Genomic DNA, 24,951 nt, shown 5'->3' with positions numbered 1-24,951 from the left:
AGGACCCAAATTCAACCCCCAGGATCCACACGGTGGAAGGCAAGAACCAACTTCTGTGAAGTTGTCCTCTGACCTCCACACACATCATGGCACACTCACATGCTATCTCTCTCTCACACACATGTAACAACTAAACAAACCTAAATCAAAGTCACACAAGCCCTGTAAAAGCAGTTTTCTCTGGCCAGGGGCTGAAAGCTAGAGAGGTCGGAAAAACATGAAGGATTAGCTACACCACTGCATGTGTGAGGAGTGTGGGTTATCTCAGAAACGGAGTCCTTCCTGCCTGAAGGCTAGCAAGCACGCAGGAACCATCCTCTGCCAACAGCAGTAGCAATCCTGGAGGTGGGAAATCCCTAGACACTCTATGTAAGGCCCAGGCAGTCCACATCTTGTCTTTGGTCTCAAGAGACTCTAAGCAGGAGATAACCCAGGAAAACTTGCTGACCTCTAAACTATGGAATTGGGAGACAAAAAACATGTACTCTTTTAGAAAAGTATTTTTATTATCTTATGAGTGTTTTGCCTGTATGTATTTCTGTGTAGTGTATATGTGCCTAGCGTCTGAGGAAGCCAGAAGAGGGTGTTGGATTCCTTGGAACTGGAGTTATAGATGGTTATGAGCCAACATGTAGGTGCTGGGAACCAAACCCAGGTCCTCTAGAAGAGCAAACAGTGCTCTTAAGTGCTGAGCCATGTCTCCAGTCTGAAATGAGTTGTTTTAAGCTATCAAATTAGCTTAAATTAGTATAATTTGTTTAAAAATATAGGCCGGGCATGGCAGTGCACCCCTTTAATCCCAGCACTTGGGAGGCAGAGGCAGGTGGATCTCTGTGTGTTTGAGGCCAGCCTGGTCTACAAAGTGAGTTCCAGGACAGCCAGAGCTGTTACATAGAGAAACTCTGTCTTGAAAAACAAAAACAAACAAACAAAATATATATATATATATAACACACACACACAGACTAGAGTTTTCCTTTTTTTTTTTTTTTTTTTTTTTAATTGGGGCTGGACATGGTGGAATACATCTTTAATCCTAGCACTCTGGAGGCAGAGGCAGGTGGATCTCTGAGTTCTAGGTCAGCCTGGTCTACATAGTGAATTTCAGGCCAGCTGCAGCTACACAATAAAACCTTGTTACAAGAAAATTGATGCAAGAAGATGGTGCAGTGGGTAAGAGCATTTGCTGTACAGGCATGAGGACTTGAATTCAAATCCCCAGAACTCGTGTAAAATAAATAAAAATATAAAATAATGCAGAAAAATTGTTTCTTGTACTTTACATATGTCCTAACTCTCTAAGAGTATAGTCTTCTTAGGGTCAGTCCATCTCTTAGCTCTTTTCTTTCTTTTTTTGTTTTGTTTTGTGTTTTGTTTTTTGTTTTGAGACAGGACTTGTCTGTGTAGCTCTGGCTGTCCTGGAACTCACAGAGATCCACCTGTCTCTGCCTTGCCACCATACCCAGCTAGCTATTCTTTTCTTTTTTAAAAAATTTATTATTTTTTATGTGCTTTGGTGTTTTGCTTGCATGTATGTCTGTATGAAGGTGTCAGATCCCCTAGAACTGGAGTTACAGACAGCTGTGAGCTGCCATATGGGTGCTGGGAATTGAACCCAGGTCCTCTGGAAGAGGAGTCAGTGCTTCTGACCACTGAGACATCTCTTCAGTCTCCTCAGCTAGCTTTTCTTATTTATGTGTGTTTATGTGTCTGTGTGTGTGTGTGTGTATATATGTGTCTGTGTGTGTCTGTGTATGTGTGTGTATATGTGTGTGTGTTTGTCTGTGTGTGTGTGTCTGTGTGTGTATATGTGTATGTGTGCGTGTATATGTGTCTGTGTGTGTGTATGTGTGTGTTTGTGTGTGTGCCTGTGTGTGTGTGCCTGTGTATGTGTGTGTATGTGTGTGTCTGTGTCTGTGTGTGTGTGTGTGTGTGTGTATGTAGGTCAGATGACAACTTGCAAGAGTTGGCTCTCTCCTTCCATCTAGCACATGACTGAGTTGTTAACTGTCACAATTGGTTCTGTGGCACCTGAAACAGGGCAGTGGAGGTGCAGGGTTCATTCTTACCTCCAGAATCAGGGGATGAGCAACTGCATCAGGCTTGATCAGGGCTAGTGTGAGCTGGAGAGCCTGAGGACTTCGCAAGATGGAGGTCATCTCACCCCTGCCATCAGAGAGCTGGGTTAAGGACCAGTGTTGACCTCTCAACCCCTTCTACCCTGGAGGCCATCTAGCCTTGCAAGTCAACCAAGGCCTTCACCCAAGACTCACAGATCGTTTGGTTGTTATACTGTAAGGCTGTATATGATACCTATTCATTTGCCTATTTGCACGCATGAAATTGTAGAGGGGACACTCAGGTTACCCTGTGAGACATATGGTCTCTTCAATGCTGCATTGAAGAGAAATGTAAGTTGATACTACCACCTGATTTTGCCAATACCTTCATATTTTCTAAACTCTTGTGTTTTTAATAAGGTTTATGATGTCTACTCTTGAACAGTCTAGCCTGAAGACTACAATGACTTAGCTGGGCAGTGGTGGCACATGCCTTTAATCCCAGCTCTCAGGAAGCAGAGGCAGGCAGATCTCTGTGAATTTGAAGTGATCCTGGTCTACAAAGCGAGTTCCAGGACAGACAGAGCTGTTATACAGAGAAACCCTGTCTCAAAAAAACAAAAATAAAATAAAATACTACACTGTGTAGTAGAATATTATTTTAAGGTGTGTAACTTTTGTTTATGTTTAACTCTGCGGAGCTGTGTTACCGTGCCTGTCTAACACACCTGATGGTCTAATAAAGACCTGGCCAATAGCAAGGCAGGAGAAAGGATAGGCGGGGCTGGCAGGCAGAGAGAATATGAAGAGGGAGAAATCTGGGAGAAAGAGATTGGGCAGCCAGAGAAGGAGGAGGACTCCAGGGGCCAGCCACCCAGCTACACAACCAGCAAGCCACAGAGTCAGAGTGAGATTTATGGAAGTAAGAGAACGGGAAAATCCTAGAGGCAAAAGGTAGACGGGATAATTTAAGTTAAGGAAAGCTGGCTAGAAACTAAGCCAAGCTAAGGTCAGACATTCCTAATTAAGAATAAGTCTCCACGTGTGAATTTATTTGGGAGCTGGATGGCGGGCTCCCGGAAAAGAGCAAAAACAAGCAACAATAATAACTGTTGTAAGGTCCTATCCCACAGTGTTCTTCCATCCACAGTAGGGTTGGAAGACTGACTGACAAAAAAATTCGGCTGCCAGTAGATAATGAAAAGACTTCAGGGCCACACACCATTGCTTATCTAATAGTATGGATGGTCTCCTCTGCCCAAATCACATGTTAACATGGTCAGCTGTCCTCAGTCGACAGACTTAGACAACTGTCATGGCTTGGCTGAACCTCTGTATGTGAAGCAGCTTGAACAGTATGAGGCATAAAGAGGCTCAAGTCGATGTTACTGATCAAACGAAGTGACAGCACAGCCTTATTTCTATTCACCTTTATATTCCCAGTGTTCAATATTTTGTAAGTGATTTCAATCAATACTTGTGGAAATAACACAACAGACAATATTTCTAGACTTGGTTAACATCAGAGGTCACCTCCAACTGTGAAATTCTACTTACATGTGAGAAACCACTTCTACAGGAGGAGAGATGTCAGCTGGGCACAAAGGCACATACCTGCAATTCTAGCCCTTAGAGGCTGACTGCTCAGCTGAACTACACAGCCAGACCCTAACCAAACCATACCAAACCAACCATGGCCTCAAATATCTTCTCTAACCTGTTAGCAAGCCCAGAGGTGTCCAGGGAGCAGGGCACAATCAGGTGACACTCTCATTCCTTTTAGCCTGCACATAGCTTAGCCGATCATGGTGGTGGTGCCAGGGGATGGCAGAAACAAAGAAACTATGCTAAGGTCTCTTCTACTCATGTCTTCTCTACAGCTTATTACTGGATGTTCCATTCAAACGATGTAGCCAAGCCCAATCTAAGCAGTACAGGATCTGCATACCCACTTCACCTAATAACATTCTAGATGATAACATGGCACTGTGGCCAAGTACACATGGGGATGTCCTTGAGCCCTCCAGTCCCAACTCCCCACCTCCACACAAGTTCTAAAAGTCTTACCTTGAGCCGGGCGGTGGTGGCGCACGCCTTTAGTCCCAGCACTCGGGAGGCAGAGCCAGCCGGATCTCTGTGAGTTCGAGGCCAGCCTGGACTACTAAGTGAGTCCCAGGAAAGGCGCAAAGCTACACAGAGAAACCCTGTCTCGAAAAACCAAAAAAAAAAAAAAAAAAAAGAAAAAGTCTTACCTACATACTATATCTCAAAGTCCACACAAATCTCTTCCTTTTAACTTCCTTTGGGACTTCTGTGACACCCTCCTCAATGGTGTCTAGGCTTTTACTCTTGACACTCTGTTCTACAGCAGCCACAGTAATCAAAGCTAATTATACAGTGCCCTCCTCAACCCTCTACAGTATACTGATTTTTGAAGACCCAGACTTTAACCTGCTCTGGTCCCTGGGTCTTCTGGTCCCAGAAGACTTGAACTTCTTTGGCTTCATCTGGAGCCCCACATCCCTTAACTCTTTTGCTCCAGTTTCATAGGTTTTCCAGTGCCATGCGTCTCTAGCCTGACAAGCTTTGTGTAAGGAAGTGTCTCCATCGCTCGTCTGCTTCCCCGTTACGTCCTTTTTGCCCATTTGCACCCAGCTCACTTCTCCAGGCAGACTTTCAGGGCTCAAACGCTTCTTTCATCTACATCTTCTCCATTAAAGCCCAGCTTCGTGAAAGCAGGGGTCTGTTTCATTCACCATCCTCACTTTAGTTCCTATACAGGGTCCCCAGTACGGACCTGGCTTTCCACAGTATTTAGCTGGATGAATCAGTGCATGAACTTGATCCAGCCATCCCAGGGCCAGGCTGTTAAGAGGTCTGCAAGGGAGGACGGGTGACCTATAGAGGGGGTGTGGTTCCTCTACAAACGCCCGTTGGTTAGGGCTGTCGGCTATTGGTTTACAAGAAAATACTGTCATGTAAAGAAAGGCAGGAGGATCTCTGTGAATTCGAAGCCAGCGTGGTCTACACAGCGAGTTCCAGGACAGCCAGAGCGGTTAAGCTGAGAAACCTTGTCTCCCAAGACCAAAGAAAATAAAAGAAAAAAAGAAAGTGGCTTGCCGCAAAGGTCACCCTACCAGACAGTTAAAATTTTACCAGCTGCCCGACACCTGAGGCCGTTTCTTTTACTCCCACGATCGTCTCTGACACTACTTCGACCCCACTTCTGTGGCCACGCCCCCACCGAAGTCTTGACTACGGAACGCCTATTTCCTCCACATTCTAGGCCTCAAACCTTACGATCTGGGCTTCTCTACACCGGGCCAAAGCCCACCCCAAACTCAGCTACCCCGGCTCCAATGCAGGCCTGGGTTCTGTGTTCACCTGTTCCTCCCGGGAACCTGGTCCTCCCGGCAACGCTCCAGACCAGCAGGCACTGAGCTAGTTAGCCTGCGGGGGCCCTTTGGGGTCCTTCAGGCACGTTGTCGGGCAGCCCTCCCAGGGTCCTACTGCCTATCTGCCGAGAAGTTGCGTGTCGTGTGTGTGTCCGTCCGTGTGTGCGTGTGTCCGTCCGTGTGTGTTCTACTGCCTAGCGGCGGATAAAGTTCAGTGGCGCGCGTGTGTGACAGGTTGAGAGGGAACAATAATCCGTTCAAAACTTGCTCATTTAACTTCAGGACTCGGGTCTCAGACATGGGGGCTGCAGTGCTGACAGACAGCTTGTTTACACCAGATGTCTTCCTGAGAAAAGTCCCTTCCTCACCCCCCCTCCCCTTTCTTTCTTTCATTTTTCGAGATAGGGTTTTTCTGTGTAGCCCGGCTGTCCTGGAACTCTCTTTGTAGACCAGTCTGGCCTCGAACTTACATAGATCACCTGCCTCTCGAGTGCTCGGATTAAAGGCGTGTGCCACCACCGCCTGGCCCATTTATTTAAAACAAACAAACAAACAAACTTAAAAAAATTTTTTTATGATAACCCACATGCATGCCTCGTGCCCATGGAGCCCGGAGAGGGTGCTGGATCCGTTGGAACTGGAGTTAAGGATGATTTTGAGCTTACACTTGGGTGCTAAGAAGAGCAGCCAGTGCTCTTAACGGCTGAGCTATCTCTCCAGCGTGACATCCATTCATTTATTTTATATGTATGGTGTTTTGCCTGTATGTATGTCCGTGTAGCATGTGTGTGCGTTAGTAACAGGGGCCAGAAGATCATTCACCTGGGACTGGAGTTACAGGTGTTTGTGAGCCACCATGTGGGTGCTGAGTATCGAACCCAAATCCTCTGCACCATCTGTGAGTGTTCGTAAACACTGAACCTTCTCCAGTCTTGATAGTCCTTCTACCTGTCTGGCTGATGAAGCATGAGTCCGTTTCTGTTTCCACAGGGTGAGATTAACCTTACCATAGTCAGACATTGCTTTAGTTTTACTTTCCAGATGGACCAAGCCCAATTTTCCTTTCTGTTGTCATCCCTTAATGTACCTCTGGAGTATGAGACTTCTCTAGCTTTAAAATGATTCTCCTAACTCAGTTTTTCTTCAGCCTGTGTGGTTTCTAATGCACATAAAACACGTACCCAGTGGAAGACTCGTTGCATAATTAGCGGTTGTTTTGACCATTCTCAACAACAAAACAGCATAATAAAAGTAAGGGCATAGCTGGATCAGGCCCTCTGAATAGGTGAGACAGTTGATTGGCTTGATCAGTTTGGGAGGCATCTAGGCAGTGGGACCGAGTCTGTGCTCGTTGCATGAATTGGCTGTTTGAAACCTGGAGCTTATGCAGGGACACTTGGCTCAGTCTGGGAGTAGAGGACTGGACCTGCCTGGACTGAGTCTACCAAGTTGATCACAGTCCTCAGGGGAGGCTTTGCCCTGGAGGAGGTGGGAATGGGGGGTTGGGAAGGAGGTAAGGGGAGGGAGTGGGAGGGGGGAGAATAGGGAACCTGTGGCTGATATGTAGAACTGAATGGTATTGTAAAATAAAATTAAAAAAAAAAAAAGAAGAAGCAGCCTCTACTTGTGATCTATTTGGTAGCTGGGTGGTGGGCCCCCCAAAAAAGAGTAAAAACCCCCACCAATACTTTGCTGTTTTGGGAACCTTGGCACATGCTGGGTAAATACTCTACCTGAGAGCTATATGTACACCACAGTTTCCCAGGCTGTTCCTAAACTATAGCCTAGGCATGCCTTGAATTTGCAATTCTTCTGTCTCAGTCTCCCATGTAGCTAGGATTGCAGATCTGCTCCATGAGACCCAGCTCAAGTTTGTTTTGAGCCTTAGATACCTTACTGAGAAGTACAGAGAAACACTACCATCACCAGGAATCACTCCAATATCATGCTCAACAAATTTTCTTTCAATAAAACTCTGAATTCCAAGCTGGAGACAGTTCAGTGGTTAAGAGCATGTCTGCTCTTGCAGAGGATCCAAGTCAGGTAGCTCAACCACCTGTAACTCAAGTTCCAGGGGTCCAGTGCCTCTGGCTTTTGTGGGCACCTGCACATATCCACATCTAGACACATTCACATAATTTAAAAATAAAAGTAAACCTTTGGAGCTGGAGAGGTGGTTCAGCAGTTACTGCTCTATAGAGGCCAGGGTTTGATTCCAGCACCCTCATGGTGTCACACACCCATCTATAGCTCCACTTGTAGGAATATGACACCCTCTTCTGGCTTCTACGGCATCGCGGATGCTTGTGGTACACAGATGTACATGTAGGCAAACCACTCATACACATAATTCAAATCTGAATCCCTTTTATGGTGTAGTTGTTATGAGACATGCCGAGAGCTATACAGTTAACAGGGCAAGTATCCAACTTAATTATGACCAAAGCCCTCAGTTTGTAAATATTTCTGCTACTGAGATATTTATTCCCTCATTTTGCATTTCATTGGTTATTTGGTCACTGTGTGAAAATGTGGAGGGGTGTGAACACAGAATATCTGACATATTGAAAAGGATCTTGCTGAGTGCATGTCTTTAATCCTAGGACTCGGAAGACTGAGGCAGGCAGAGCTCTGAGTTCCAGAACAGCCAGGGCTACACAGAAACCCTGTCTGAAGGGTAAAAAAAAGGTTCTTATTAACTGAGAAAATGTTTACCAGCCAAGCTATGCTGAGAATCATTTATTGAAGAAGCAAATCAATGAATTCGATTCAAGTATCTTCTACTACCAGGATGCACTTCTCAAGGAGCTATTCCTTTTTTTCTTCCAAACATTGGAGATCGAACCTACAGCTTCATACATGCTAAGCAAGTCCTCTACCAAGAACTCCAGCCCTGTCCCCCAAATTGGGTATCTTTGAAGACTCAGCCATCATGCTTCACTTGGCTGTCTGAGGATCCAGTAACTTTTATTCCTGTTCAGACTCATCCAAGGAGTAAATCTGTAAGAGAGGTATTTGCTTAGAGAATTGGAGTCAGTGAAATGAAGAGACAAGCTACTGCACTGTATATACCCACAATCCAGTAGGAGGGATGCTGACCCCTGAACTGAGACTGACAAGACATTCTGATTTCATTGAAGGATGAAAAGACAGCAGAGTAGAGGTGAACAGAGCAGAGAGCACAGGCTGTGGGTGCCTGTGCTTCTGGGGACTTGGAGCCTGTCAGAACTCCACTCCAGCAGAGCAGATGGGAGGTATTAGATTAGAGGGATGTGACCCACGGAGTAGCCAAGGGCTGTATGAAGAGCAGAACGGGAAACGGACCCCCATATTCTCAGTTCTCAGCTCAGAGGGTTTGAGACAAATCACATGGCCTCTCCAGACCTCTGCTTATTTGAATATGAGACATAACTGGGAAGTATGCCTTTAGAGTGCCTGAGAGCTGGGGGAGGGGTAAGAACCAGCCCTCCTCCCGTTTATGATATAGATAGAAAACTTGTGCAAGTCTCTGGGGAAGAAGAACTGCCATCCATCCATCCATCCATCCATTCATTCTCTTTTGCTTCACACCATGATAAACACCGCCATAGATTCCTATGTCACTTCGCAAAGTGATGAGAACATTTCTTGGTCATTTTCAAGGTTGGAAATGTTGCTCCATAAGATACATATGTACATAATTCGTTACGTTGTCTAAAACATGTGAGATTTTTCTCCACCATGACTTTAAGTCCTCACAGTTCCCAGAGATGGTGAGAATCCTGGTGAGAATCTCCCCCAGCACTGGATACTTCCCGGCCTTCTGACTTTTTCCAGTAGCCAGTAAACTGGCATCTCACTATTGTTTCAGTTTGAACCTGTCCACTTATTCCAGAGCATTTGAGCAGACTTCACATGTCAGTCAGCTCATGAACAAGCCCAGGTGCATATTCTCTGTCTCTGATCTTTGTTTTAGAAACAGGGTCTTACAGTGGAGGCAAGGCTGGTTCAAATCTGTAATCCTCCTGTTGCAGCCTCCCAAGTGCTAGAATTTCAGATTTGGCTTTTCTCCAGTCTTTGCCTATTTCTTTTGTCATTTTTTTCTGAATATTAAGAACATATTAATATTAAGAACAAGCTGGGTGTGGTAGTCCATGGCTTGAATTCCAGCACTCTGAAGGCAGAGGCAGGCAGATCTCTGTGAGTTCAAGGTCAACCTGGTCTACACAGAGAGTTGCAGGATAGCCAGGGCTACATAGTGAGACCCTATCTCAGAAACAAAAACAGACAAACAAAACCTAAAAATCTAAGGAAAAATGAGGGGAAAAAATGAATATATAAAGATGCATATTCTTGTTTTCTGCCTGAAACACGGAATGTTGAAATGATAAAATATCCCTTCAGATTCTTCCAGCTGTCTAACTCATCCACAGTGTTCTGCATTTATCAGAGATCTAGTATCAGCTGGAATAATCATGGAGAGGTTGTCTAACATAGTTTTAGAGAAGACTATCATAGTTTTAATTTTAACTAATAATTCAGGAGAATAGATTGTTTCTCTATTAAGTCATATAATTTTTGTTTCTTGTTTTTTGTTGTTTTTTAGTTTTTGGAGACAGTGTTTTACTGTGTGGCTCCGGCTATTCTGGAACTCAGTAAACCAGGCTGCGATTAAATTCATGTGACACAAGGGCCACCCCCTTCTCATGCTGAGCAAGAAGAATTCTGGTAGCAGACAGCTTTCAGCCTTCAAAGACCGTGTTATTTCATGTGCAGATTCACTGTGTTGGATGTCCAGTAGTCCTTTCTGCGCCTTGAAATGTGCGTGGATAATAACCTTGCACCTTGTTTGACCTGCCTCTAACCTCAGGGGTAAGACACAAGAATCTTCTGTTTGGTCAGAGCAAGCTTGTAGGTTCAGATTTCTTTTAGTTTATCATTGATTTTTAGGCTTGGTTACATACACTTATTTTCTGTTTCTCAGTGGATTAGGCTAGCTGCATAGGCAGTATGTTGGATTTTCTTTTTCTTCTTCTTTTTCTTTCTTTTTTTCTTTTTTTGGTTTTTCGAGACAGGGTTTCTCTGTGTAGTTTTGGAGCCTGTCCTGGATCTTGTTCTGGAGACCAGGCTGGCCTGGACCTCACAGAGATCCACCTGGCTCTGCCTCCTGAGTGCTGGGATTAAAAGCGTGCGCCACCACCGCCCGGCCCAAACCTCCCAATTTTTTGAATCTGTATGACAGATGTAGGGGCTTCATTTTACCACTATCCCTCCCTTTATGCATTTTGACAGTTTTCTTAACTGTGGTGATCTATTGTGTACTCTAATAAAATTTGCCAAAAGATCAGAGAACAGAGCAAGCCACTAGATTAAACATAGAGAGAGGCCAGGCAGTGGTGGCACATGTCTTTAATCCCAGGAGGTGATGGCTGGGCTGAGAACGGTTTCTAAGGTGTGAGGAGACAGGAACTAAAGACTTTTCGGCGTCCCTTTCAGCTAGAGGCTTTTTTGGCTGGAGCCTTTTTGGCTGAGGAAGCTCATTCAGCTAGAAACCTATCGGCTGAGGCTGAGTTGGTGAGGTGAGACGTGGCTGTGGCTTGTTCCTTTGTCTCTCTGACATTTCAGCATTTACACCAATATCTGGCACCAGGATTTTTTATTAAAAGACAGTTTAGAATTCATGTTATAGTGTTACAAATCCGTGATAACTGGCTGGTGAGATGTCTCAGGGATAAGAGAAAATGCTGAACAAATGTGAGGACTTGGGTTTGAATTCCCAGTACCAAGTAAAAACCTGGGCATGGCAGTGAGTCCCTGTAAGTAGCATTGGGGAACTGAGGGAGGTGGATCCTGAGAGGGAGATATCCTGTCTCAAGGCAACAGGGCAGAGAGCAATAAAGAAGTCATCAAAAGGATGCCTGGCAGCCTGCTCTGGGCTCCACATGTGCACTCAAGTGTGCACATACCCAAATACTCATGCATACACCACACACACATGCAACTCACAATCATAAATCCTTGACAATGGGCTGTTAAATACATGTGATTTACTTTTCAAAATGAAAGAATGAAAGTGACTTTACTTACACATTCTCCATCATGCATTTTAATTATGGTTCTGCTTTCATATCTGGAAGAAATCATATTATGGAATGATTATCTTTTTTCTGTTGTATGCCATAAACCATCACCAACTCTTTCTTGTTAATCTTAGGCAAAGTCGAGAAAGAAATATTTTTTTAATAACAGTGAATTAATATATATATATATAAAATGTATTCATTTTATTGTGTGTATATATGTGTTTTGCCTGCATGCATGTCTGTGTATCCACGGAGGTCAGAAGAGGGTGAGTTTGGGAACAGCCTACATTCTAGTTCCAGGGGACCCAATGACCTCTTCTGGCTTCCATAGGCACCTGTATTTACATGTGTCATGCTCGTGTGTGTACGTGCATGTGCATACATGCACTTGCATGCTCATGTGCATTTGCACAAACACACACACCATTAAAAATAGAACAATCTTAAGAAGATACCATGAACACATATATCAGTTAGATAATCTAGAAGACACTGAAAATTTCATGGAAACACAATTACCTAAACTGACTGATAAAAAAATAAAACATCTCGCCGGGTGGTGGTGGTGGTGCACGCCTTTAATCCCAACACTCGGGAGGCAGAGCCAGGCAAATCTCTGTGAGTTCGAGGCCAGCCTGGGCTAACAAGTGAGTTTCAGGAAAGGCGCAAAGCTACACAGAGAAACCCTGTCTCGAAAAACCAAAAAAAAAAAAAAAAAAAAAAAACACAAAAAACAAAAAAGAAATAAAACATCTCAGCAGACCTCCAAGTACAGACATTAAATCTGTGATCACAAACCTCCCAACTGGTCTTGTTAAGGCAACCATACTGCTGAGAAACAAGATCTGCATGATGACCACACCAGTCACCATGCCGGCATGGGCAGGGGAAATCTCACAAGGCCCACCCCTAGATGATGACCTGCAGCCAATGGCTTCTGAGAGGATGAGGATCGGTTTTTGCCAGGAGGAAGCCCCTCTTAGGTATCCCACCTCAAGTGGTCAGCCCTAAACACAAGTACACATATGCAAACATAAATGAACTCAGGAGGGTGTGTGTGTGTGTGTGTGTGTGTGTGTGTGTGTGTGTGTGTGTTTACATGCAACAGTAATAATTAAATCAAGAGGGATTGGGGAGGGGACACAAAGGAGTTAGAAAAGAGGGAAGGGTGGGAATGATATAAATATGGTACTAATGTATAAAATTCTCAAAAACAAAAAAGTTAGTTAAAAAAGAAAAAACCCTAAAGAACCAAAACTCTCTAACAGGGTTGGTGAGACGGGTCAGCATGTAAACCCACCTGCTCCCAAGGTGACAACCGGAGTCCATCCTCAGAACTTATAAATGGGAAGGAGAGAGTCAACTCCTACAAGTTGACCTCTGACCTCCATGTGTGCACTGTGGCATGTACAAGTCCCTCTTCCCCAAATAAATAAAATGTGATTTTTTTTTTAAATGAAAGGATTCTAGACTACACAGAAAATCAAGTGTAGTGGTTCATACTTGTAATCGTAGCCCTCAGGAGGCTGAGCCAGGAGGTTGAGTCTGAGGCCAGACTGGGCTATAGCAAGTTTGAGGTCAGCTTACAATTGTTTTTTTAATGAGACCCTATCTCAACTGAAACAGACAAACTAGAATCCATGTGGAGAAACAGAGAGCCAGTAGTGGGCAGCTCCTATGAAGCTAGAAAAGACAATGAAATGTACTTTTTACTTGTACATCTTTTTCTCCTGATTCAAAAGCAAACAGCAATAATTATAACTGTGTTAGCTGGTATACAATAGTAATGCCTGTGTTAACTGGTGTACAGTAGTTATGCCTGTGTTAACTGATATATGATAATTATACCCGGGTTAACTGGTATACAGTGGGTAAAGGTATAGTTCGTATGCAGTGACCGCTCAAAGAAGGAGGGAATATATTCCATCTTCCCTTCCCTATACAGCTTGGCTAGCCTAGAGCTTGCTCTGTAGACCAGGTTGGCCTCCAGCTCACAGAGATCTGCCTACCTCTACCTCCCTTGTGCTGGGATCATGGATGTGCACCATAATTATTTTTGAATTGTTGGGGGGTGTTGAATACAGGACCTCACATATACCGAGGAAGAGTTCAACCACTGAGCTATATCCACAGATCAAGCAAAGAATTTTATGTGTTTATTTAGTGTTTATGTAGACATGTGTGTGTGTGATGTATGTGTGTGCTGTCTACACATGTGTGTGTGCAGGGACCTGCTACTGTGTGTCCATGTGGAGACCAGAGGAGGAGATAGCCTACGCTATATCATTTTACCTTATTCCCTTGGGATAGGGTCTCTCACTGTTCCTAGAGCTTGGCTGGTGCTGAAACCAGTGGATCCCAGTAGTCTCTGCCTCCCAACAGCACTGGTACTGCATGCAGCCTTGTTTGGCTTTCTCGTGTGGGTATTGGGAATCTGAACTCTGACGGTCAGGCTGGGCCCACAAACATTCTTCCCCACGGAGCCGTTTCCTCAAGCCTGAATTCTTTTTAATATAGTAAAAGTGAGTTTGTGTACAACAACGTCTCTTGGTCTGTGGTGCTGTGGGTCCTCACTGCTCTGTAACTGGCAGTTATCTGTGCCAGTCATTGAGACTGACACACACATTGACTTCACAACTCTTTATGGGCTCTTAGTGTAAGTTTTAGTATTTATACAACCAAGAGCACCAAACAGCTGATTCCTATTTTGCCAAGCATCTGTCATCTGACCAAGAAGATTATTCTGTTTCTTTCTTTTCTTTTTTTTTTTTAAGATTTATTTATTTATCATGTATACAGTATTCTGCCTGCATGTATGACTGCAGGCCAGAAGAGGGCGCCAGATCTCATTATAGATAGTTGTGAGCCACCATGTGGATGTTGGGAATTGAACTCAGGACCTCTGGAAGAGCAGCCAGTGCTCTTAACCCCTGAGCCATCTCTCCAGCCCGATTATTCTGTTTCTTAACGAAGACTATCAAGAGGGATGGATGTTTGACCCAGTCTCATGTCATTTCTCTTTTCTCTCAAGATCCTGGGGACCAGGCGGTGGTGGCCACACCTTTAATCCCAGCACTTGGGAGGCAGAAGGTAGGCAGATCTCTGAATTCAAGGCCAGCTGATCTACAGAGTGAGTTCTAGGACAGCCAGGGCTGTACAGAAAAACCCTGTGTTTGAAAACAAAACAAAACACGGATATTGGCTTAACTGGGGAGTGGTACACAAGCTGTGGATTTCCTCCCTGGAGAAAGCAACTTCTATCCAAGAAGTCCCCACTTTTTTGTCCGTTCCTTAATGCAGACTTCTGTCCCATGGACCAGAGAGTCGGGCATTTTGTACAGAAGTTGTCAAAAGCTAAATGTTCACAGGCCCAAACTGAAACACTGACAGGAGAACATTAAAAAGTTGTTTTGGGGAATAATATTCATTCAAAGACCAATAAACCATGAGTTGGGGAAACTTACCCAGCTTTCTCCTCTTCTTCCCACTCTCTTCCTCCCCTTCTTCTTCCTCCCCTTTTTCCTCTCCCTTCTCTTCCTCCACCTTTTTCCTCTCCCTTCTCTTCCTTCCTCTACCTTTTCCTCCTCCTCTTCCTCCTCTTCACCCATCTCCCTTCTTCCTCCCCTTCCTTAAAAAGCGTTTTAATTATGTTGTATATTCGTGTGTTTGCTTGTGTATATGCATGGTCACGTGTGTGCTTGGCATATGTGTGGAGGTCAGAGGACAGCTTTGGGATGCAGGGCTGTCCTTCCACCGTGGATCAAAGTCAGGTCATCAGGCTCGGAGTCCAGTGCCTTTACCTGCTGAGCCGTCTCCCCAGCCCATCTCCTCACTGGGCTGCTCTTTGGCCCGGTGAGCCACCTAGGCGGTGGTTACGTGGTCTGAATGCTGTGCCCACTCGCTGCTGAGTTCCCTCCACTTGGTGGTTCTCTGCACCAGACACTGCACTCTGACCTCTGTGGCGTCCTGTTTCTGCATTGCTGGAATAGGATCCCACTCAACTTTGAGGAGCAGGAGGGAAAAGGGAAGAAATGCAGGAGCAGGTAGTGGAGGGGTGTCTGTGGGAAGAGCTAATGGAAATCGGCTGAGGCAGGGATAACAAAACGGAGACTTACAGAATTCTGGAGCAGAGATGGCACTCGCCGTGGTAGGTGGTATGGTCACTGGCACATATGGGCTCACTGGGGTTATAGTAGGAAACGATCCAGCAATTCCTTACATTCTTCTGGCACAAATCCTGAAGGGAGACACAGCACGGCTTCCATCCCTCTCCCCAGGCCCTTTGGCCATTGTTACTGGTAGCAGGGATGGGGATGGACTAAGGAACACCAGGCCAGGAGCTTAGAGACTAGGCCTCGGATGCTCACCTTTCTGCCGGTCCTTACCATGATACCTACATAACTGTAACAGATGTTCTGTGCATTCCCCAACCTCCCACCAGGTCCTTTTTGGGAAGAAGCCTCTGTTCCTCAGACCACGAAGTGTGATTATTACGTACAGAGAACAAAAGCTGGGCAATGTCTTTCCACGCAGGCGTTTCTGGAGCTGGAGAGATGGTGCAGCACTGGCTGCTCTTCTAGAGGAACAGAGTTCGGGTCCCAGCTCCCACATGAGACGGCTCACAACTGCCTGTAACTCCAGCTCCAGGCTAGCCAAGACATTCTTCTGGCTTCCATGGGCACCTGTACACATGTGGCATACATTCATATAGACACACATAAATTAAAATAAATTTTTAAGAAAAAAAGGAAAGGAATTTCTTTTTTTCTTTTCCTTTTCTTTCTTTCTCTTCTTTTCTTTTCTTTTTTTTCTTTTTGCTTTTTTGAGACAGGGTTTCTCTGTGTAGTTTTGGTGCCTGTCCTGGAACTCACTCTGTAGACCAGGCTGGACTCAAACTCACAGAGAACCTCCCACCTGTCCTGTGCGTCCTCAGTGCTGGGACTAATAGTGTGGGCCACCATGCCTGGAAACATTGGAATTGCTTATGAGCATTGGTGAGTGACCTACAATCTGTACTGCCTAACGTGGCAGTGTGCTTGAACTTACCACAACAAGGTTAAGGAGCAGGGCTGACAAAGAGTGCATCATGGGTTCGGTGTGATGGTGGCACACATGTGTCCTGTATACCACCATGGAAAAGATGTCCAGGGCATAGTGCGACCAACCCGAATTTTGTTTTTGTTTTTCGAGACAGGGTTTTTCTGTGTAGCCTTGGCTGTCCTGGAATTAGCTCTGTAAACTCGGCTAGCCTTGAAGTCAGAGATCTGCCTGCCTCTGCCTCCTAAGTACTGGGTTTAAAGGCATACACTGGGGCTGGAGAGATGACTCAGTGGTTAAGAGTACTAGCTGCTCTTCCAGAGGTCCTGAGTTCAATTCCCAGCAACCACATAGTGGCTCACAACCATCTGTAATGAGATCTGGTGCCCTCTTCTGGCCTGCAGGCAGACATGCAGACAGAACACTGTATACATAATAAATAATAAATCTTTAAAAAAAATAAAATAAAAAATAAAGGCATACACCGCCACAATCTGACTGGGATCAACCTGAATTTGAACCATAACTTCCTCATGCATTTAGTGGTGGTTATCACAGGAGGCTTGCTTATTGGAGTAGTGTGTAGGAAGAGCCCCCAGGGGCAACCAAATGAGCTGCATACACTCTGGGACTCTCTTATGATTGTGGTGCTCCCAGGCAAGTCCCTCCTGCTCTCCACCTTCCAGGGACCTAGAAGGGAAGCTGGATCTTTCCCCATTCCTGTTCTTGGGAACCTGGGAAGTGGAACCCACCTTTGTCTCCTGGAAGAGTTCATCCGTCATGTGACCGGCCATAGGAAGAGGGAAATCTGGAAGACAAAAGCACGCCCATGGGAGAGTTATTGCCCTGTCTGTGTCCTCAGAGGAAAAAACTAGGTGAAGGAGGCCCTCCTTGTCATTCAAGAGCACCCCATCAAGAGCACCCATCCCGTCATCAGAGCCCAGCATTCTCCTTTAGCACAAGCTGGCCTCTACAGGAATGAAGAGAAGAAACAGGAAGCTCCTCGCTCTTAGTGAGTAGAGACCTGGCCATCCCCTTCATGGGTAAATAACTTCCAAAAGCCTTAGTTTTTTGTCATTTTTAAAATTATTTTTTAAAATTGGTACATATTCATTTTATGCAGTACTGGGTTTCATGAAGACATTTTTACATACTCTTTGAGGCTGGAGAGATGGCTCAGCAGTTAAAAGCATGTATTATTCTGGCAAAAGATCAAGGTTCAGTTCTTAGCTCCCACAGGGTGGTCTACAACCATTCATAACTCCAGTTCCGGAGCATCTGACACCTTTTTCTGGCCTCTGAATGCAGTGCTCAAACATAGTGCCCAGCCAGGCCAGTTCCCAAACCTGGTGCCATACACACGTGCAGTCAAAACACTCATGCACGTACAATAAATCGTAATTTTTTTTCTAGACAGGGTTTCTCTGTGTAGCAGCTTTGGATCTCACTCTGTAGCCCAGGCTGGCCTCGAACTCACAGTGATCTGCTTGGCTCTGCCTCCCGAGTGCTGGGATTAAAGGCGTGGGCCACCACCCCCGGCATAAAATAAATCTTAAAGGGAAGTTTTTTGACAATATCCTTCCCTATCCCTCCATCCTCTCCCCTTTCTTCTCTCCCCTGACAGCTAGTTGCTTTTGTTCTAGATGGCCTTCCCTGCCTCCTCCTCCTTTCTTCAGGGTCTCATGTAGTCTAGGCTGGCTTTGGGCTTGCTGTATAGTCCAGGATGACCTTGAACTTCTGAGCCTGCTGTCTCCACCTCCTGAGTGCTAGTACTGTAGATACTCTGCTTGCTTCTGTGGTTCTAGGGAAGGAGCCCAGGTCTTTGTGCATGCTGGGCAAGCACTCTACCTACTGAGCCACCCTCAACCACCCTGCCACTCGTATTTTCTTTAGTTGTTTAAGGAAATACATTTTACGTTATAAATTATCTGTAATACTAATACTCAAGTGCCTTAAAAGATGCTGAGTTTCACTAGCTTACATACTCAATCCAAAGCATCTTTGTATTGTGGGATAATCTTTTTGTATACTGTGAAGATGTATCTTTGCCAAAGCACCTACTGATTGGTTTAATAAAGGGCAGATTCGGAACAAGTCAGACATACAGAATAGGAGAGAAGTAAAAGCCATGTGGTAGAATGTAGGTCAATAGAAAATAATGCCGGTGGTGCAGCAATCCAGCACTCGGAGCAAGCAGGATCTGTGAGCAGCTGGCTACAATGAGTTAGAAAGCAAATAAAGAAATGTTCGAAAAAAAAAAAAAAAAAAAAAAAAAAGCAGTTAATTGAGTTATAAGAATTGGTGGGGGCCTGGAGAGATGCCTCAGTGGTTAAGAGCACCAACTGCTCTTCCAGAGGTCTTGAGTTCAATTTCCAGCAACCACATGGGGCTCACACATCTGTATAGATCTGGTGCCCTCTGTAGGTGCAGAAAAAAAAAAAAAAAAAAAAAAAAAAAAAAAAAAAAAAAAAAAAAAAAAAAAAAAAAAAAAAGACTCAATGATCAATCACAAAATCACATGTGATAAGATCCCTCTTCTGGCCTGCAGGGACACATGCAGGCAGAATACTGTATACATAATAAATAAATAAATCTTAAAAAAAAAAAAATGGTTTGGAACAAGCCTAAGCTAACAACCAAGCTTTCATAATGAATAATAAGTGTTCATGTCATTATTTGCAGGCTGGTGGTCCCACAAAGGAAGGTCTGACCACATCTCTGCAAACATATGGTGCCCACGTGGCAAGAATTCATTAAAAAACTGTTGGTGCTCTCACAGGCCAGGGGTTACAGGCCCTGGCTCTGCCAGAGTTTACAGGCCTCAGGCCCGGCTGAGCTGCGCTCAACCATAGCTACTAGTGGCTACATGCAGCTGGAGCTGCTTGTGGCCAGATTGTCAACACATGTGGTTGGAGCCGGAGCTTAGGTCTGGCTAGCTCAGTCGGAAGAGCATGGGACTATTAATCCCAGGGGCGTGGGTTCAAGGACCGAAACATCCATCAGAAGGAAACAAGGGAGGATGCCCATGGGCAGTGCATTCAGCAGCAGAGCAGGTGAGGACTGAGTGAAAAGTGAGGATATGTGGAAATGTACCCAGTGTCCTCCAGACAGGATTACATTAGATACGGAGGGAGAGGAGATATTCAAGACATGAATAATAGTTCTCAGCTTTTTACAAAGCTTTTAAAGGTATGAACCTTGTGGGGAAATTTCAATGTGAGAGACAGTAGCTATGGAAAATATGAGACTAAAGATGAACTGGGGGGTCTAGACGGGAAAAGAATGTGTAGGGGCCCTCAGCTCTACAATTAACTATGAATGCCGCTTTTGCTAAAAATGGTTGATCATTAGCCAGAAGATCAGAATCTCCTTCTCCAGAGCCTACTGAAGTTCTTTTTGGGTTTGAGATATGTACAGACACAAACCGGAAGTGAATGCTTTCTAGGACTGAATGTCCTTTTGATAACCTAGTAATGTGGAAAAGTCAGTGGCTCTGGATTTGAAAGGCTGGGATTCAACTTCCGGTTTTGATACTTAGCAACACTGTGTGAATCCTTTCTTTCTCTGGATTTCAGCTTCATCTGTAACGTGAGGAATCAATGATCAAATGAATCTCGATGGAGTCTGGGGACGAGACTCCATGGTACAACACTTGTCCAGTATGCACAAGGCTCTAGGCTCAATCTCCAGCGCTGCAAATGAATGAATGAATGAATGACACTGCAAGTGAATGAATGAATGAATGACTCTATATGACACTGGCACCTCTAATTTTTCCATAGATTAGATCTATTGCAGAAAATATGGATAGAGCAAGAACTTGTAACTTACCAACTGCAAAGGAAGTCCACACTGAGACAGTTAGAACAAGGAGGGCCATTGAGAAGGTCGCCTTCATGGTGGCAAGATCTGTGGGAGGAAGCACAGTTGTTCGGTGACGGCAAAGGCAGGCCTGGCTTTGTCCTCCAGCTCGTGGTGGCTTCAGCTGCGGAAGAAGACACTCCTGACGGAAGCACCCTGAAGACAGTGTCAGTGAATGTTATCAGCTCTGTCCTGGAGGAGGGCGGCTTCTCTGCCTCCCCTGGTCCTCCAGTGTAGCGAAGAGCAGCTGTCTCCCGGTTCTCTCAGGGAGAGAGGCCTCCTGCCTCCTAATACGTGGCTGCAGAATCAGTGTTGCTGCAACAGCAACCGCAGGGACGTGAGTCATAAGCCGTTCTACTCAGTAGCTTTGCTTTAGTCACAGAAGCAGGACGCCCAGTGTCATACAGATGACGTCAGCCTGTGTGTCAGAAAAGCAGACCTCCCTGGCCCCCACCTCACCAGTTGCTTGCCAAGAACTTTCCATGTAACCCCTGCATAAGACCAAACCACAGGAGCCAAAAAGCAAGGTTAGTACATTTAGAGACTTTCTCCTAACCATGGACTTCAATGGACTAGGCCTTTGTTTTAGTTTTGACCGGCGGTACTGTCAACGTGCTGAGTTTTACAGCCTGAACAGTACTTCCATCATGGAGTCAGTTGTGCTAAGGTCTCAGGTCCACTAAGTCTGGGGCCCTGTTAAGTGGTTTAGATAAGAATGGCCCCCAAAGGCTCGTATATTTGAATGCTCAGTCATCGGGGAATGGCATCACTTGAGAAGGACTAAGGTGTGGCCCTGTTGGAGTAGGTGTGGTTTTGTTGGAGGAAGTGTGTCTCTGGGAATGGGCCCTGAGGATTGATTCAAAAGCCCAAGTCAGGCCCACTATCGCTCTCTTCCTGCTGCCTTCAGATCTCAGTGCAGAACTCTCAGCCGCTTCTCCAGCACCACGTGTGGTGGGATACTTGTTTAAACTGTGTGAAGATGTGTCATTGTGACTGGTTTAATAAAAAGCTGAAGGGCCAACAGCTAGGCAGGAGAGCTTAGGCAGGACTTCTGGACAGAGAGGGGAACTTAGAGGGTTAGAATCTAGGTGTGAGAGACACGCCAATGAGCCATGGAGCAAGTCGACGTACAGAATGGAAGAGAGGTAAAAGCCACGTGGCAGAATGTAGCTTAATAGAAGCAGGGTAATTTAAGTTACAAGAGCTAGCTGGGAACAAACCTAAGCTAAGCGTCAAACTCCCATAATTAATAATAAGTCTCCACGTCATTACTCGGGTGTGGCAGTCAACAAGAAATTATTACTACAACCATGTCTACCTGTATGTCCCCATGCTCCCTGCCATGATGAAAATGGACCAAACCTCTGAACCCATAAGCAAGCCTGCAGGGAACCATGGAGTTGGCCTGGCCTAGCTGCCTTGTGAAACATGCGTCATAGGTTTTTCAGGTTAGAGTCCATGGCTGCTGGAGCACAATGTGCCTCCTGAGAGACCGACGCGCTCCCTCAGGCAGTGAAGCATTCAGGCCACTTTGTGTTTCTTGGTACGCTCCCTTAGTAGCCAAGGAAGCATGGAAACCTGACAGGACAGTTGGTTTTAAACATTAATCTTGTCTACCCTGTGTGACTTGAAAACATCACTGAATTCTGGCAACTACAGCTATACTGATCCTGGCAATTGCCATTATATTCTGTTTCTGATAAAGGTATAAAGAGTTGATTGCTCCTCCTCCAGCCTCGCCTGATCTCATTCCTCATGGCCATATCAGGTGACGCTGGCCCAGTAAATAAGCATGGACGCTTAGACAAGTCCCAGTAGACGCTTTCTCTTAAGAGTTGTCTTGGTTATGGTGTCTCTTCACAGCAATAGAACCAAGATGGTGTTCTTAGGAATATTCTCATGAGCTGGCATAACTATAGTTCAGTAGCCTAGTACAAAATATGGCTACGGAACCTCTCCTTAGCCTGGTTCTGTCATTCACCCCCTTCTTACGTACCCCAAATCACAGCTAAGCCATTCCTACAGCTTTTTGCTCATTTGTTTGCTTTGAGACAGGGTCTCACTTTGTAGACCGGGCTAACCTTGAACTCACTTTGTAGTTCAGGCTGATAATCCTCCTGCCTCAGTATGAGATTACAGACGTGTATCCAATTTCCATGTCTTCTTTCATCAGCTCTTTCCTTACCTCCCCTCAATTTATCTGATCAAATTCTTTAAGCCCAACTCCGTGTGGGGGAGCACGGATCTATGTTTTCTGTCGTTGTAGACATGCTTCCTGTAGTGTGCTTCTATAAAAGCAACCAAACACCAAGAAGCTTTTTTTTTTTTTTTTGGTTTTGGTTTTCTATTCTCAACAGTGCCTTTAGAGGACACAGGCAGAGTAGGTGTCTAGGGGAGGAGCCCACTAGTTTCTCTTTTAGTATCATATTGGCTACAAAGAAGGACAGTGATTTCAGGGAAGAGAAATTCTAAAGAATGTGGAAGACTGTTATTAGCGTTCAGACCATTGTCTGATTGTAACCAGTCCTGGAAGCAACTCTTGTGGCATTGAGAGGCACAAGGGTGACAAGCCACCTCCTTCTATCGATGGATTGCCACATGTCATCTAATAAACAAACACATCTTGCCAGGAACCTGTGGCAATGGAGTTCTAATACAGCGTGGAGTTTTCTCCAGAGCAGTGGCTTCTTAGGAACCGCGTGCCTGCCGCCGTCACCGTAAAGCAGGACCGCTGTCACCACGGCACATCTGCAGGAAGTGCCTCCAGAATGGTGATGAAAACTGGGTCCCCACCTCTCAGTCCCCACAAAAGGGAGAAAGGGGCCCCGAATCTCGTCAGCAGTGAGAAAGCCAGCACTGGACAACAGTAATGTCAACGCCGTGTCTTATGGAGTAAGGGTAGCGGGATTTCAGCAGACCTCATGGGAGCTAAGTTACATTTTTATGGAGTCCATTTCTGAGGAGAATTCTTAGTGTTCTGAAGCCCGTGTTGTAGCAGGGAAGAGGAGGCTGAAACTGAGTCCCCATTTATTGTTAAGTGATCAGGTCACAGGCAGCCCAGAGAGAAAGAAATATGAAGACAATTGCCATACAACAAAGGCCCAGCTATCTGGAGCATGAGGACAAGGGCTCAGACACAGCTCCTAAACAGGGAAAGAGACTTTCAGACATGTTGCTTATGGCTAATGCGCCACTGTACCTAAGTATGACTTTTTATACATTATTAAATAAAACTATATATGTCTCACTGTTTAACAAGGAAAGAAGATGAGCCAAAATTAGTAAGATACCAGAAATAACTAATAATATTTGTGAAATGAGGGAGAAAGTGCCAAGAGCTTTTCAACAAACTGTTTTAAAGTTACACTTACTTCTGGGGTGTGACCTGTAAGTCAACAGATGGTAAGAAAAGAAAGGGACAGAATCCCAGACGCTCACTGCCATACTCTTTCTGTTTTTGGTTTTTTGAGACAGGGTTTCTCTGTGTAGCTTTTGGAGCCTGTCCTGGAACTCACTTTGTAGACCAGGCTGGACTCGAACTCACAGAGATCCACCTGGCTCTGCCTCTCGAGTGCTGGGATTAAAGGCGTGTGCCACCACCGCCTGGCCCACTGCCTTACTCTTAAACTTCGATAATGTATTGCTCTGGTGTTAATAGTTAGTTAATGACCAATGAAATTCCCCGAATGAAACCAGAGAGTTGGTAGCGAAAGCTCACTTGCACTATTGAGGTGGTTATATGCTATTCTTTGTATACAGTACATTTTGCTGTTCTCTTTATCCTACATACTTTCCAGACAAATGATCTAGCTGGGTAATTTCAGCCCAAGACTTCCCCTGAATAAATCTATATAATAAAACACTCTTTCATCCCCCTGAATAAAACTATATAATGGAACACTCTTTCATCCCCCTGAATAAAACTATATAATGGAACACTCTTTCATCCCCCTGAATAAAACTATATAATGGAACACGCTTTCATCCCCCTGAATAAAACTATATAATGGAACATGCTTTCATCCCCCTGAATAAAACAACACAATGGAACACTCTTTCATCCCCCTGAATAAAACAACACAATGGAACACGCTTTCATTCTACAAACGTTACCCGTTGGTCAGTCCACGTTACCTGCTGTGCTCCTGCAGTTGCTCCGAGAAGCTGACTGACTGGCAGAGATGCCAGGTGATAAGGAAATAACAGGGCTGGCAGGAGGTAGGTGGTGTCACAGAGGACAGTTCCCAGCACTGGAAGACAGTGAGCTTTGAAGTTCAAAAGTATGAATACAAGCCAAGGGTGTAGTGATGCATGCCTTTGGTCTCAGCACTCAAGGAAGAGGCAGGCAGAGCTCTGTGAGTTCGAGGCCAGCCTAGTCTACATAGTGAGTTCCAGGACAGCCAGGACTACATATTATATATTGAGATTTCATCTTTAAAAAAATACAGTTTCAGATTACAAATTCAATGCTTCCTAAAACCATGAGTTCACATTTCAGCTTCCGGGGGTAGAGTACGTTGTCCACTGCCACTTGGA

The 24,951-nt window shown here is 45.1% G+C and overlaps 2 protein-coding genes across 10 annotated transcripts in view; both read right to left on the bottom strand.

Annotated features, from left to right (window-relative positions):
* The window catches only part of Nme6 (NME/NM23 nucleoside diphosphate kinase 6), a 10,530-nt gene extending 4,979 nt beyond the window's left edge, over positions 1-5,551 (bottom strand). Inside the window, exons 1-2 of one of the 6 annotated variants that reach the window (XM_028887042.2) lie at positions 5,445-5,551; positions 2,070-2,166 (exon numbers count right to left, since the gene is read on the bottom strand). In XM_028887042.2, the coding sequence (XP_028742875.1) occupies positions 2,070-2,159 (90 nt within the window). In that variant the 5' untranslated portion in view covers positions 2,160-2,166; positions 5,445-5,551. The other 5 variants (XM_037207946.1, XM_037207947.1, XM_028887043.2 and 2 more) reach the window with 5 other exon arrangements.
* Positions 5,552-8,179: 2,628 nt separating this feature from the next.
* Positions 8,180-24,675, bottom strand: Spink8 (serine peptidase inhibitor Kazal type 8 (putative)). Of its 4 annotated transcripts, XM_037207945.1 has the most exons (7): positions 24,550-24,675; positions 23,043-23,163; positions 20,386-20,463; positions 17,307-17,362; positions 15,633-15,754; positions 11,522-11,564; positions 8,180-8,455 (listed from the first exon to the last, which is right to left on the bottom strand). In XM_037207945.1, the coding sequence occupies exons 3-7, from the start codon at positions 20,450-20,452 to the stop codon at positions 8,423-8,425; spliced, it is 321 nt and encodes a 106-aa protein (XP_037063840.1). In that variant the 5' UTR covers positions 20,453-20,463; positions 23,043-23,163; positions 24,550-24,675; the 3' UTR covers positions 8,180-8,422. The 4 variants fall into 4 exon arrangements, with proteins under 4 accessions (XP_037063840.1, XP_037063838.1, XP_037063839.1 ...); XM_037207943.1 differs by lacking the exon at positions 23,043-23,163 and having other exon boundaries at positions 20,386-20,571; positions 24,550-24,674; XM_037207944.1 differs by lacking the exon at positions 23,043-23,163 and having other exon boundaries at positions 24,550-24,674.
* Between the last annotated feature and the right edge of the window lie 276 nt (positions 24,676-24,951).

The sequence above is a fragment of the Peromyscus leucopus genome, chromosome 7 (genome assembly GCF_004664715.2).
Source record: "Peromyscus leucopus breed LL Stock chromosome 7, UCI_PerLeu_2.1, whole genome shotgun sequence".
Classification (NCBI taxonomy): Eukaryota; Metazoa; Chordata; class Mammalia; order Rodentia; family Cricetidae; genus Peromyscus; species Peromyscus leucopus.
The sequence above is the reverse complement of the archived record's forward strand: the minus strand, read 5'-3'. Positions and strand labels throughout refer to the sequence as shown.

Coding starts and splice junctions, on each gene's coding strand:
- Spink8 (XM_037207945.1), bottom strand. CDS start 20,452: ATGAAGGCGACCTTCTCAATGGCCCTCCTTGTTCTAACTGTCTCAGTG. Junction 15,755..17,306: donor AACTCTTCCAGGAGACAAAG/GTGGGTTCCACT, acceptor GTCTCCCTTCAG/GATTTGTGCCAGAAGAATGT. Junction 8,456..11,521: donor AAATGCATGATGGAGAATGT/GTAAGTAAAGTC, acceptor CCTCTCTTACAG/ATTTACTCCTTGGATGAGTC.